Source organism: Neodiprion fabricii, chromosome 1 (genome assembly GCF_021155785.1).
Source record: "Neodiprion fabricii isolate iyNeoFabr1 chromosome 1, iyNeoFabr1.1, whole genome shotgun sequence".
Lineage (NCBI taxonomy): Eukaryota > Metazoa > Arthropoda > Insecta > Hymenoptera > Diprionidae > Neodiprion > Neodiprion fabricii.
In genome coordinates this window covers 35,998,318-36,010,129 of record NC_060239.1, presented here as the reverse complement: position 1 = coordinate 36,010,129, position 11,812 = coordinate 35,998,318, and the positions used below count along the sequence as shown (strand labels likewise).

Here is an 11,812-nt window from a genome sequence, read left to right as displayed (position 1 = left end):
GCAGCTCTACATTGATTCATTGTCAGTCCGATATTCGATTCGAGGTAATCGTTACTTTGACGAAGATAAGATAACTGTGGAGCCAGTATAATCATATTTTTCGCGTGACTTCGACGATACGCAGATATATTGCATACCTACTTCGCACGCGTTTTCAATTTGTTAGCATGGATAAAATTGTCTTTAGACTTTAGGTACAACGACAACATTCCATCCATGCAATTTCCAACCGACCCTTCATCCAATTAGCAATTACGCTACATCCATACATCCACACATCTATACTTACGTACCTTCTATAACCAACATTAACGTCCTTTGGTAGATACGTAGGTACGCCAATTTCTTGAGCCCATTTTGGACCAGCGATGTCGTTTAGGTGATGTCCGAACGGCTCGTTATTTTTGTGCCTCGTTTCGCATCCGACCGGCTGGAGAATTGGACCACAACCGCTGGTGGTGATGAAACACGTGGAAGAATTCATTTGAATTTCGATAATTTTTGTTAATAGCACGGTACTCGTATTATACTTTAAATCCCAAGCAGACTTCGATTCCTACGATACGAACTTGGTACATCATCGCGTGAAGAAAATTGATCGCTCTGGGCTTAAGAAACGTGAAATCCTATACTGTACAGTTAGTTACCTGAGCGTGACCGAAATATAGTTTATCTTCGATCTCTGGATGGGTTTTGGTCAAGGTCTCAACCGGCCTATAATCATGGTCGGGTAGGCAATATCGATTCATTATTTTTCTGCCCTTGGGGCGAATATGTTATACGCGACACCTGGACCCGGGGTGATAAAGGGTCGTCCAATTTCAACGCGTTATCATGAAAATCAGTCCGTATTATTGATCGCGCATTGCATTATGCAAAGTGCGTGAAATATCTACACGACGATAACCGACCGATCATGCGTTTTTTCTTTATACAGATAAGAAATCGACTGTGCCCTCGAGTAGGTAAGTGAATGAATATAATTTTACTTCCGGCTTTCACGGTTACTGATCATTCTATCGTTTGGGATTAATTGAATTGTGCTGGAAGGCTGCACAATTCACTGTGTAACGTCGTAATGAAACTTGTAATACATGCAACACCTTCCATGCAAGTGTCGCTGGGTCAACCAGTGAGAACTAGACCAAATTGTTACGCAACGAGGACAGAAATGAAGCTTAAGCTAGTTCGTACGGTTGGCGTATATACGTATCATGCGCATGATAATGATTCCGTATGCTAATTTAAGTGCAGGAAGACCAGCCATTTAGACTGTGCTCAAATACCGTCTAGCTCCGGAGCTCTGCGGGAAACCAACCGCGCGATTAATGATAAATTGAAGTTTCGTAAAAACGTCCGATCGCAAGGTACAGTAATCATGTTTCAGAAGTCACACTTATTAATATGCCTCTAAAAGTAAGTAGGTGTAACGTAAAAGTATTTTTACACGTTATAAAGGTACGGTCATGTATACGTATGTTGATAATTTAGTGCAAATATGAAAGGTAAAGAATGGTGAAACAACATACGTTCATTTATCACAGAGTATCGAAGTATAGTGAACCGCCTTATTCTAGACTATTCGACGTACACGACGCAAACGGATTGTACGATAATGAGTGTAGAGAATTGCATTTGCATTTGCTTTGCACGAGTCCGACAGCCCAGGGTTAAAATATTCATATTAATGAATAGGGGCAAAAAGTTGCGGAAATATCTATTCAGCTACCATTTTAAATTGGTTGATCATGTTAATTCTTTAGTCAGCGAATACGCCGAATGAAACAAGTGTTATGTTTTGGAGTATTAAGTTCAATAGGTGAAATACAAAAATTGATTTCGATGACGATTGATCGTGAGGAAATGGTACCAAGATGCACGTTTTTCTTTACTGTGTTTTTATTGATTCTTAGTTCAGCATTTGATTACATAATTCTATTCAACATCAAGTAAAATCGTTGAATTCAAATTAACCACGTTGAATAGACGACGATTAATGTACGCCATCGAGGACACAGGAAATAGTATAATAATGTTTTAAAACTTTTGACATTATAACAGTAAATATATATGCACGTATGTCTAATGACATATAGTTACGCTTGGATCAACAAGTACCACAGTAACTTGATCGATCAACGTTTGTAAAAATTTAAATAAACGCTGATTATTTTTTTTTTTTAACTAAAATCTACTTACAAATGATGTATAATAAGATATGTACAAAATATACATAGTGGTCCGGCAGTAACACATTATTAATTCAACGTACACAAATGCTTGCAGGTAATGCGATATCATATTATCAAATACTTTGAATGGTTAACCCCTAATTCTCTATTATGATTTTTCGCTTAAAATACAAGTTCATTACCCAGGTCACGCATATACGTGCGTAATGTACTATATTGTTGTAAAAAACATTCGTGGTAAGTGAGGTAACGAGCGTAGTCATACTGTATACATTAAATTATTGAATATGAAATATTTCATCTTTTAGATTTAGTTGTCTCAGTAATCGCAATGTTTATTGGTTCATCAAGAATTGCTGAGAAACAAACAAAACTAGCATATCACAGTTCAAAATCAATATATTGTTTGTATTTAATTGCAAAAATCAGATCGTGAATATTTATATCTCGTATCTATAAGTTATTATTATTTATAAAATACATTTTACAAGATTTTCAATTGAAAATATTGAAATGATTTTTTCACTCCAACGAATCGAATTGTCCTTAGTCATTCTAATGATAAAGAAAAAATCGACTAACGCAACAAGCGGGAAAAAAATGAAGCGTCGGAATTGGCATTCACGGATCTGATATTCAACTCATCCTAAAGTTAAGTTGCGAAATCTATCTTACACGCCAAGTATTTGTCTTTGAAGCGTTATCCAATCCACTGCTTTCTGTGTTATGCTCTTCTTTTCTAGCAGAGCTTTCGCCGCCTGCTCAAACTTCTCCTCGTTTCTACGGATATACATCTCGGCGTCTTCTTCCAATTGGGCGAATTTCTCTGGCCTAATTTCTACCATTGTAACCATTTCAGTCAGGTAAGGATTGAAGCGGTAGTAGACATGATCTGGTAGCAGGTCGTTCAACATTGTGTGCGTAGCTGAAATTTGAATAAACATGTTCAGTTAGGATGTGTCAATACGGAATCACAAGAGATCAGGTTTCAAACAGAATTTATGAAAATCTGTGTAGGAGATGAATGAATTGTTAAAAGAAAATTGTACCTTCCGTATCTGTAGCACTGTCAAGAATTTTGAAGAACTTTTCTTTCCAGCTAGAACTGCCAGCGACGGGTTTCGTGTGTCCACTGTCGCTGCCTATCAAACTGTGAGGTATTCGACCAGTTCCAAATGAGACGACGCATTGAATTGGATTGTTAGGCCAGAGCTGCTTCGCCTCATGGATAGCCACGGCGCAAGGATTGTTCACCATAATACCTATTTTGAATTTCACGTTTAAAAAATGTACGAATAAGTAAAACAACAGTTTCTATTCCACAGTTGATCAAGTCTTACCTCCGTCTTGATGAAGGCAATCGCCGAGTTTGAATTCTTCGAAGTAGCTCGGAGCTGCTGCAGATGCTCGTACAGCTTCCCAAAGTTTGTGTCTGTAGGAGCCCATGTATTGGCTCTCAACTCTGTGAGGTAGCGTGTAATTTCTGAAGACGTAAGCCATTACTCGCTCGTGATTAACGACCGTAGAAATCGCGGAGAGCTGTAACATGAGATACAGTATTGTTGACTGATTTCCAGTTATACACTGGGGAAAAACATAACTATCTGGCACCAACCTTTGGTGTAACACTGTCTCTGGTAGTTCTGATCAAATCTCTGTCTCCCATTTGGTCTTGCAACATTTTTTCCCACAGCGAAGTATCGTAATAAGCATGACTCCAAACGAGATTACTTGTACCCCACAACGCACTTTGAGTGAATATTTTCGTGCTGAGCTCCTTGTAGAGCACAGAAACTTCGTCCAGCGATTTTCGTTTGTACGCACCTAGAAAAGTTATAAAAGATTCTTCGTATTAGCATGAAAGCAAGGCCAAAGAAATGTCGGATTCTGCAATTTCAATGATTCAAGAATATTTAGTTTCCAATAGTTTGATCAAAGGTTAAAAAATTAGTATTTTGAAAGTCCATGCATAAAAAATGAATGAGACAATGAAACATATAATGACAAAGACGTCGTCTTGGGTAATTAGTAAAATCGTGAATTATAAATTGAGGTAGAGGTAGAAAGAGGACTAACACAAATCAATTGAAAGCCTTATGATTTGGCATAAAATTTATTACTGCGTTTTTGAAAATGATGATAACACATTCTCTACTTCAACCAATTGTATTTTGAAGTTCAACCTTCTTTTCTACCGATCTACTCAAATCAAAATTCAATTTGCTGTTACATACCAGCACCGATTTTATTGCATTTATGAATACTACGTACCTTCGCCAGATTCCTTTACGGTGGCTGCAGGTGGTATAAAATTGAGAAAAACAATTGATTAATGGCTTTCAGTGACAATAATGTTAGATCAGTTACATACCGATCACAGCATACATGCATAAAGATAACTATTTAAGTTCGATTGTTACTATGGTGATTTGAACCATGATTGATAATGTACTTCAAACTTTTACGAGACTCACCCAATACTACAGACAGAATGGCACCAGTGCTGACTCCGCAAATGTAGTCAAACAATTCATAAACCCGTTTTCCCGTAAGTTTTTCCAGCTTCTTCAACATTTCGATAACCAGTACGCCTCTCACACCACCTCCGTCAATTGAGAGTATCCTGATGCCTCTGCCAGGCAAAGGGTCGACGTAGCCCAAAACAGCCAAGGCTTCCCTAACAGCTCCTGGAAAAAAAGTTTTCAATGTCATCAATCGAAGATCTTTTTTTAACCGAAAGGTTTTTTTTTTAAATGTAGAGCTTCTGTCAATATTTGTCATTAAAAACCAACCAACCTTTGGTCTGATCATCTTTGCAGGTTTGCCTGATACCCAGCAGGATTCTGATCGCTCCTTCCTTTATGGCGTAATGCCTGGCTTCAGGATATTGATCAATGTGTACGAGCAGATCTTCGACTCTCCGCCACCTTGATGCATTGGACTCTGCAACCGCGATGCTGGTCAACACGTGTCTGGTTCTTGAGGCAATACTGTTCTTCGATATGTTATCGACGTTAGTTTTCCACTTTGGAATGACGATGGAAGTGTTTTCGTCGGATTTTGGACTAAGCTTTGGCATCAGACCAGTAAATACATTGGGCAATGAGTATCCCTGTTCTTTGGCAGGTTCCTTTTCCTGTTTCCTATGTCGCGCCTCTTTCTCTTGAACTTTGTCAACAGATGGACGAATTGCATTGCTAGAAGTGCCATCTTTTTTACCAACCTCAGCCAGGCTTGTGGCTACGGTTTGCGCAACACCTTCACCATGTTTATTCTGCTCCGAAGGAGGTGGCGCATCCCCATTCGTCTTACGGCTCTCATCGTCGGTGAATTTCCTGATGCTTTCGACCTGGGAGTAAGTTATCCTTTGAAAGAAGTTTAACCAGTCCTTGTTTATAACGAGTTGAAGATTTCTCTCATAGCCAGATTTATTTAGATAGTCTTTCAGCTGGGTTAGAAACTTCCAGTAGTGCGGCATCGACATCTTTCTATTTCGCAGTATGTTAACTGATGATCCTGACATCTTACTCGGCACCGACGTTACGTTAGCTGCGCTTCCATCTCGGCTCGCTGTGCCTTCCGTGAATTGTCTGAATAAAAAAGTCAGTGATATGTGAACAAAAGTATAGACAAACTAATGACGTTTTGCCAACAGTTGATTAATCGGCGATCGAACAACAGCCAGTAAGCATCGAGCTCAAAGTTCACTTAAAAACTAGTACAAGGCTTGTGAGGTTGGTGTTGGCAAGCTTCGGATTTCCGTAAACGACGCAGAGAATATTTCGGAGTTCAAATTACGAGAAGAAACGATAGAGCTGAGTGACTGTAATAATAATAATCGAGATTTGAGTTACGCTTCGCTAAAGCTAACCTCAAACGAGTGAAATTATAACCACAGGCAATGAGAATTTGAAATCTTTGAAATACTAGAGTGGAAAGAAAAGTAAAAGAGAAAGAAATAGAGAGAACGGGTGAGGCTGGCAGAGTTATCGAGTGCCAAAGCATGTTTTTATCCGATCAAGTGTAAACTTTTTTTCATTTTTGCAAGACGGTTCTACGATTAGATTTTCGTTTAGAGCTTGCAGAGCGATAACGAAACAATTTAAATTTGCTCGTACGTACCCTGTGAAGAGATTTATTGGAAACGATATCCGTGGCGTGAAAGTTTTAAAGGTATCCGTGACTAGTAGTAAAAGTGTCGCCGCGCAATTGTTGAATTCACGAATTCGATCCTCGTCCGATCGGCCGCCATGTCAAAATGTTACGACGCGTTCAACACTCGCGCTGTCAGAATCAGCTGTTTCTCGAGTATTCTAGAGGAACGCGCTTTGGACTGAACTAATTTATAAACTAATTTATTTGGTAGTTCGTTTCAACAACGAATCGCACTCCCAATTACCAAAATGAAAAAATTTGAACAGACGTGATTGCGGAGCTTATCGCTTTATTCGTGATGCCTGTGCGTATTCGACACAGGTTCAAATAATACACGCAAAGATAAGATTCGCAGAAAGTACATTACGAATGATTTCTTTTTCTTTCAACACGCGGACTGATGTTGTAAACGCAATCTTTCCTCAAGGTTGAGATAATACACTTCACGCCGTTATTGATTTCAGATTTATTTGCTGCTGAATTAGTTCATACCTGCGTTGATTCTTATTATAACCACACTTTTTCGCCCTTTTGCATGACAAAATTTAGTATAATATTCAATGATAATCATTAGCGCTCACCTGGTCAGCGATATGCATCTCCTACAGTGTTTGACGTTCTTGCTGAGCGACATGGTTATTTCCGGTGTTGATCTCACTTGAAACTACGACACGTGTACACTTATAGATTTTTAAGTCCAACTGTATCGTTCAACTACGTGTAACTTAATTATAGACAAAGTCTAAGTTCAGAGCTAACGTTCAACTATAAGAACAATGAGTATAGTTAAAATTATCAAATCACTTTCTATTCTTTATTAACAATTCACGGTACGGTAATTAATTTTACACACACTTCAAATTCGCGATTGAAACCGATTATTAAGTATTGTAATTATAATTTCACGCTCCGAATTGTTCAATCAATAATCTGTCCGAAGACAGAATATTTAGTTTCAAAAACTGCGTATAGGAAGAGGATATTTTTTACACCTTCGCGTAGAGTAAACGAGGCACAATTGTACGATCGAGACCTTACGTAATACACGTATTATAGGTATACTTGTATAATTTTCAAACGATTTGTTTTGATGATAATGTTCTCGAATGATAGTTCACTGGGTTACTGATCGTCCGGCGGTGCCGCGTTCTTTTATAAGATAGGCGCCGCGTGACGTCACGACGCCCGATTTGTAAATAAATAGTCGTACGATGTTTTGCTAAAGCAGCAGGAACTTGGCAACGAGGCTAATTCCATCCCCGCACTCCCAATTGTCAATTAAACACGTTACCGCACACTACGCCTTAATTCACTTGTAGGATCATTGGTAAAATAATATTATTGTTTTTCTATCGCTGCATCGTGCATCGATATTTACGCATGTTATACCTAAATAACGACCAGCTATAATATACTTCAGCACTCGTTGTCAGCTATTTCTAACTGCGAAGTATTTTGCATATTTTCTTCTTATCTGTTTGTCGTCTGTACCCGTTTAAAGTTTTGGCTATTATACGTTTGCGTAGGTATTTCTGTGGGAAAATGTATTTACTTTTACACAGCTGTAACTACAATGCCTGTTGTTTTGCAAGCTATCACCTGATACCGCTCAGATTTCACGTGCGAAATTAAACCACGCAGCGTTCTTACGAGCTCGTGTATATAATTAAGATTATGGCAAGGTATAAACCGCTGACTTGTTTCTGACTTGTATTGTATTAAAAACTACCGCAAACATCACGCGGTTACCTCATCATTTCTCTTATATGATATGAAACATAACAGTTTTTATTCGTTTTTGCTTCGTGCTATTTCCGATTGAGGATGATGATATTTTTATTCGTAGATTATCCAAAAATTTTTTCGAATCTGTCGTAGTCGAGGTTTGGTAAAAAATTGACCAAATCGTGATCGGGGTGCGCTTGAGGATAAAATATCTGACACTTACAATTTTCCATCTTGCAGTTAGATATTGTCAATCGACGCGTGCATTGAAGGTCCAAACTTGGAGTTTAGAGGCGACGCTGCATCGTGTCTGATTCGATTTAATTTTCATTTATACGCGATTCGCTGACAAATTTAGGATTTTATATTGCACTACGTTCCCACAATTTTATTTTTATTTTTTGGTTGGAAATTTAACCGTACATGTCTGTTGTCAATTTTTTCGGCACGGAAAACGATTTTCTCGTGTCTGCAGAGAAAGCGAGTTGGACTGGGACAGCGTGATGGAAAAAAGAATTAGAAATGAGGAAAAGTTCGTTGAAACGATTCCCTAAAAATAAAATCGTACGATGAAGATAAGGATCAATGAATTATCGCGGTTCTTTTCATCCAGCTAATACGCAAATATCTCGTTCTGTAATCCCGGTTTTTTTTTTCTTTCTCGTCAATAATACAATTGCCATCTATATCACCCTGTTTTCCAGATGTACATACGTAGGTGCCAATCAGTTCGCGGAGATTTTTATCCGCCGTTGGCTCAGACGTCAGATTTGTGCAGTTGTACAATTGATTAAACGATATCTTTCGATCATCGATCGCAATGCGTAATTGCGAATCATTGTAGCGACGCTAAAGCTTATATCACATGTACTTATGTATCGGTAAACAAAAATATTTTGAGGCTAGAACCAGCAGCAGAGAAGAGTCTAATTTCTTCCTAATTTTCCTGGCCCCCAAGCTCAAGGCAGCGTCTAAAATCGCCTTGCACGTGGCACGGAACGTGGGACAGTAAAAAATAAGTCACAACCGGAGCTACGATCAGCGTCAACGTTGCGAAAATTGTTCAGTGATTGCTCTCCACTCGATGAATTTTCGCAGACACATTTATCCGAAGATCCATCATGATACCAATATCATGGCCACAGCTATGCATCTCGATAGAAAAACCCTGGGTTTTTAATATGCATATGCAATTATCGATGCACATTTGTTTGAGCAGTTGTACATACACAAATCACAACTCTGTGTACGCTTTGTACTTTTATTTTGATATTATTGATGTTTAGTTACAATAAATCCTGCATTAATAAATGTAAAAATCAATTCTCCAGGTAATGAAACAGTCGTGATAAAAGATTCGAAGAATATATCATTTTTGGACCAATCGTCCCGTTTCTTTTTTGTATTTCTTATTTGTATCGATGATTGCTGGTTCGTCTCTATTCTAGCCTTTCAATTAAGTATCGCGATCATCGACGAGAAGCAGAAATCGGTCTGAAATGTCTTCGAGATCTCCGCGGAGTCCGAGAGTCGACGTTACCTCTCCTCGGCCAGCTTTCGACTCCGGATCAAATGCAGTTTTGGGATCACCGAATTTCTGCGAACGGGAACAGAAACTCGAATTTGAGGTGCGCAGGTTTCGCAAGAACTGCGTGCCGTATCGCAATTGCTTACGCTAAATTTTTCACTGTGTCTCAATTGCAGACTGAATCGCCGGCGAAAGGTGGCGATTGTGGAGATTGCGGATTACGGGGGCGTGAAATGGCTCTGCACATTGCTGGACTTGAGGAAAAATTGAGCGAGGAAACACAGGCGACAAATCGTCTCGCGTACGTTTATTATATACCCTCAAGTGCTTTTTTATTCCCATCTTCTTCGTTCCGCAACGTAATGAGAAATTATTTAACACAGGATGATTGGATTTTAAAAGAAGTTTTTAATTTCTGGTGTTCAACTGAAACTGGCTTGTAATATTGTAACGAAATTCGATTGGGGAGAAGTTAGTGGAGATCGTATATACTTATAGACTAAGGGGATGGGATGATCCAGTTTCATTATTTCCTCCTTACAAGATGTCAAAATAATACCTTCTTATCGTTCCTGTACAATTATTACACTTTGTATAAACATTCATAGTAATCGTTATATATTCTACGTGATTTATATTAATTTTTTCCAAGCTTGTCAGTGTCGGAGTACGAGATACAGATGTCAGAAAAGGCGAGGGAGATTGAATTTTTGAAATTAGAAATTCATGAAATCCAGTCAGAGCGTGACGGGCTAAAGAAGCAGTTAGAAATAACTTCGAAACACCTCGACACCATAGAAATATCCTTCAACGACGTTCACGAGTAAGAATTCTTTGTCTCCGTTTACTGGCAACAGCAATTTTTCTAACGTGAAATATTAAGGTGGGACTGTTAAAAATTCACTGATCACAAAAGGTAGTCGAATCGCAGGAATTTACTAACGATTTACAAAAAATATTGTAACACCTGCGTCGTTTAACGTTTAGAAAATACGAGAGGGCCAAACAGACGATTCATATATTGCACCAAAACGTAGAAACTCTTAAAAACAGTCTCGACGAGCGCGATGTTTGCATCAGTCAAAAACACGAGCAGTACCTCAAGCTGAAGGAACACGCGATGGAACGAATGGATTTGTAAGTGACGCAAGACTACCTGTAACATATTTGAACAATCATTTATTTGATATACATGTAGACAAAGGTCGCGGGAAATTATTCATCATCAAGTTTTACACGATACGTTCTTGTAACTTTTTAGCGCCAATTCCCAGCTGGATTTGATCGAACGGAAGTATTCCCTTGAAAGTTCGAAACTTCGAGCTGCGGTAAGAGAGGCTGAACTTGGTGCTCGATCACTCTCCGAACAACTGGAACAAAGGAACAAGGATAACGCTGAATTAACGAGGCAATCGAAAGACCGTATTCTTACTTCTATGAGAGGTTTAATCCTGGCTTTAGAAAAATCTATTTCACTTCGATTCGGACAATTTTTACGCCTGATATTAAAACCTTTTTGCTTAACTAAAGACGAAATCCTGCAGCAATTAATTGCTTTCCGTAATTTTCAGCATCTGCGACGGTCTCATAGAAAGAATGGACTCACAGAAAAACGCTGGGTTCGATAACCAATCTATTCGCCCTCAGTCAATTCAAGAATTGTGTTCTTGACCGGGGAAATGTCTAAATCGTCATTCCCATGACTCGAGAATGTATATTTGACAATAGAAAAATAGAGGAAAACGCTGATGTTATTGTCAAACAGAACGGTGAATTATAAAATCGTGACTAATCACCTGGATGTTGTTGTTTGTCACTCGTTAGTGCGCGTTTCGCTTACGTGATATTCGATCACTTTCCGCAAAATATTGTGCGAAATTCCGCGGACCTCGAAGTGATAAACAAAAGTGAAAAATTCACCGGTGATTGGCCGGCTCTGATCACCCCAGGGGATCCAATTGGCCGAAAGATGGGCTTGACGAGTCGCGCCACTCTCCCGTAATAAACAGCACTATCGCAAAATTAGACCTAGCTTAGAATCAGTGACGGAAATAATTTAGAGGCAGGCAGACTGGCTCCTCGACCTTAGAAACACTCCGACACGTGCCTCACGGCGCCACCGGCTATTACGATATGCCATGTTTGCAATTGGATCTTTCCGCGAGAAAATTTTATACGCCAAGAAGGCAGGGAAATAGAAGACTAGTTGCAA

General features: G+C 39.0%; 2 protein-coding genes and 1 long non-coding RNA gene across 6 annotated transcripts; 1 reads left to right on the top strand and 2 right to left on the bottom strand.

Moving 5' to 3' along the window:
• Positions 1 to 1,881: 1,881 nt before the first annotated feature.
• Positions 1,882 to 7,475, bottom strand: LOC124174354 (calcium-independent phospholipase A2-gamma-like). Of its 3 annotated transcripts, none has more exons than XM_046553409.1 (8): positions 6,929 to 7,475; positions 4,989 to 5,782; positions 4,667 to 4,879; positions 4,464 to 4,487; positions 3,808 to 4,016; positions 3,533 to 3,731; positions 3,242 to 3,454; positions 1,882 to 3,117 (listed from the first exon to the last, which is right to left on the bottom strand). In XM_046553409.1, the coding sequence occupies exons 1-8, from the start codon at positions 6,979 to 6,981 to the stop codon at positions 2,864 to 2,866; spliced, it is 1,959 nt and encodes a 652-aa protein (XP_046409365.1). In that variant the 5' UTR covers positions 6,982 to 7,475; the 3' UTR covers positions 1,882 to 2,863. The 3 variants fall into 3 exon arrangements, with proteins under 3 accessions (XP_046409365.1, XP_046409368.1, XP_046409367.1); XM_046553412.1 differs by lacking the exon at positions 6,929 to 7,475 and adding an exon at positions 6,315 to 6,472; XM_046553411.1 differs by lacking the exon at positions 4,464 to 4,487.
• Positions 6,145 to 11,400, top strand: LOC124174357 (transforming acidic coiled-coil-containing protein 3-like). Of its 2 annotated transcripts, XM_046553417.1 has the most exons (7): positions 6,145 to 6,163; positions 9,521 to 9,700; positions 9,777 to 9,901; positions 10,253 to 10,423; positions 10,588 to 10,737; positions 10,862 to 11,008; positions 11,172 to 11,400. In XM_046553417.1, exons 2-7 carry the CDS (start codon positions 9,572 to 9,574, stop codon positions 11,269 to 11,271), a joined length of 822 nt encoding a protein of 273 aa, XP_046409373.1. In that variant the 5' UTR covers positions 6,145 to 6,163; positions 9,521 to 9,571; the 3' UTR covers positions 11,272 to 11,400. The 2 variants fall into 2 exon arrangements, with proteins under 2 accessions (XP_046409373.1, XP_046409372.1); XM_046553416.1 differs by lacking the exon at positions 6,145 to 6,163 and adding an exon at positions 6,240 to 6,306 and having other exon boundaries at positions 10,862 to 11,303.
• LOC124174360 lies at positions 10,627 to 11,530 on the bottom strand. The gene is made up of 3 exons (XR_006868922.1): positions 11,397 to 11,530; positions 10,844 to 10,970; positions 10,627 to 10,756 (listed from the first exon to the last, which is right to left on the bottom strand). It is a non-coding gene; the product is annotated as an uncharacterized LOC124174360 (long non-coding RNA).
• Positions 11,531 to 11,812: the final 282 nt, after the last annotated feature.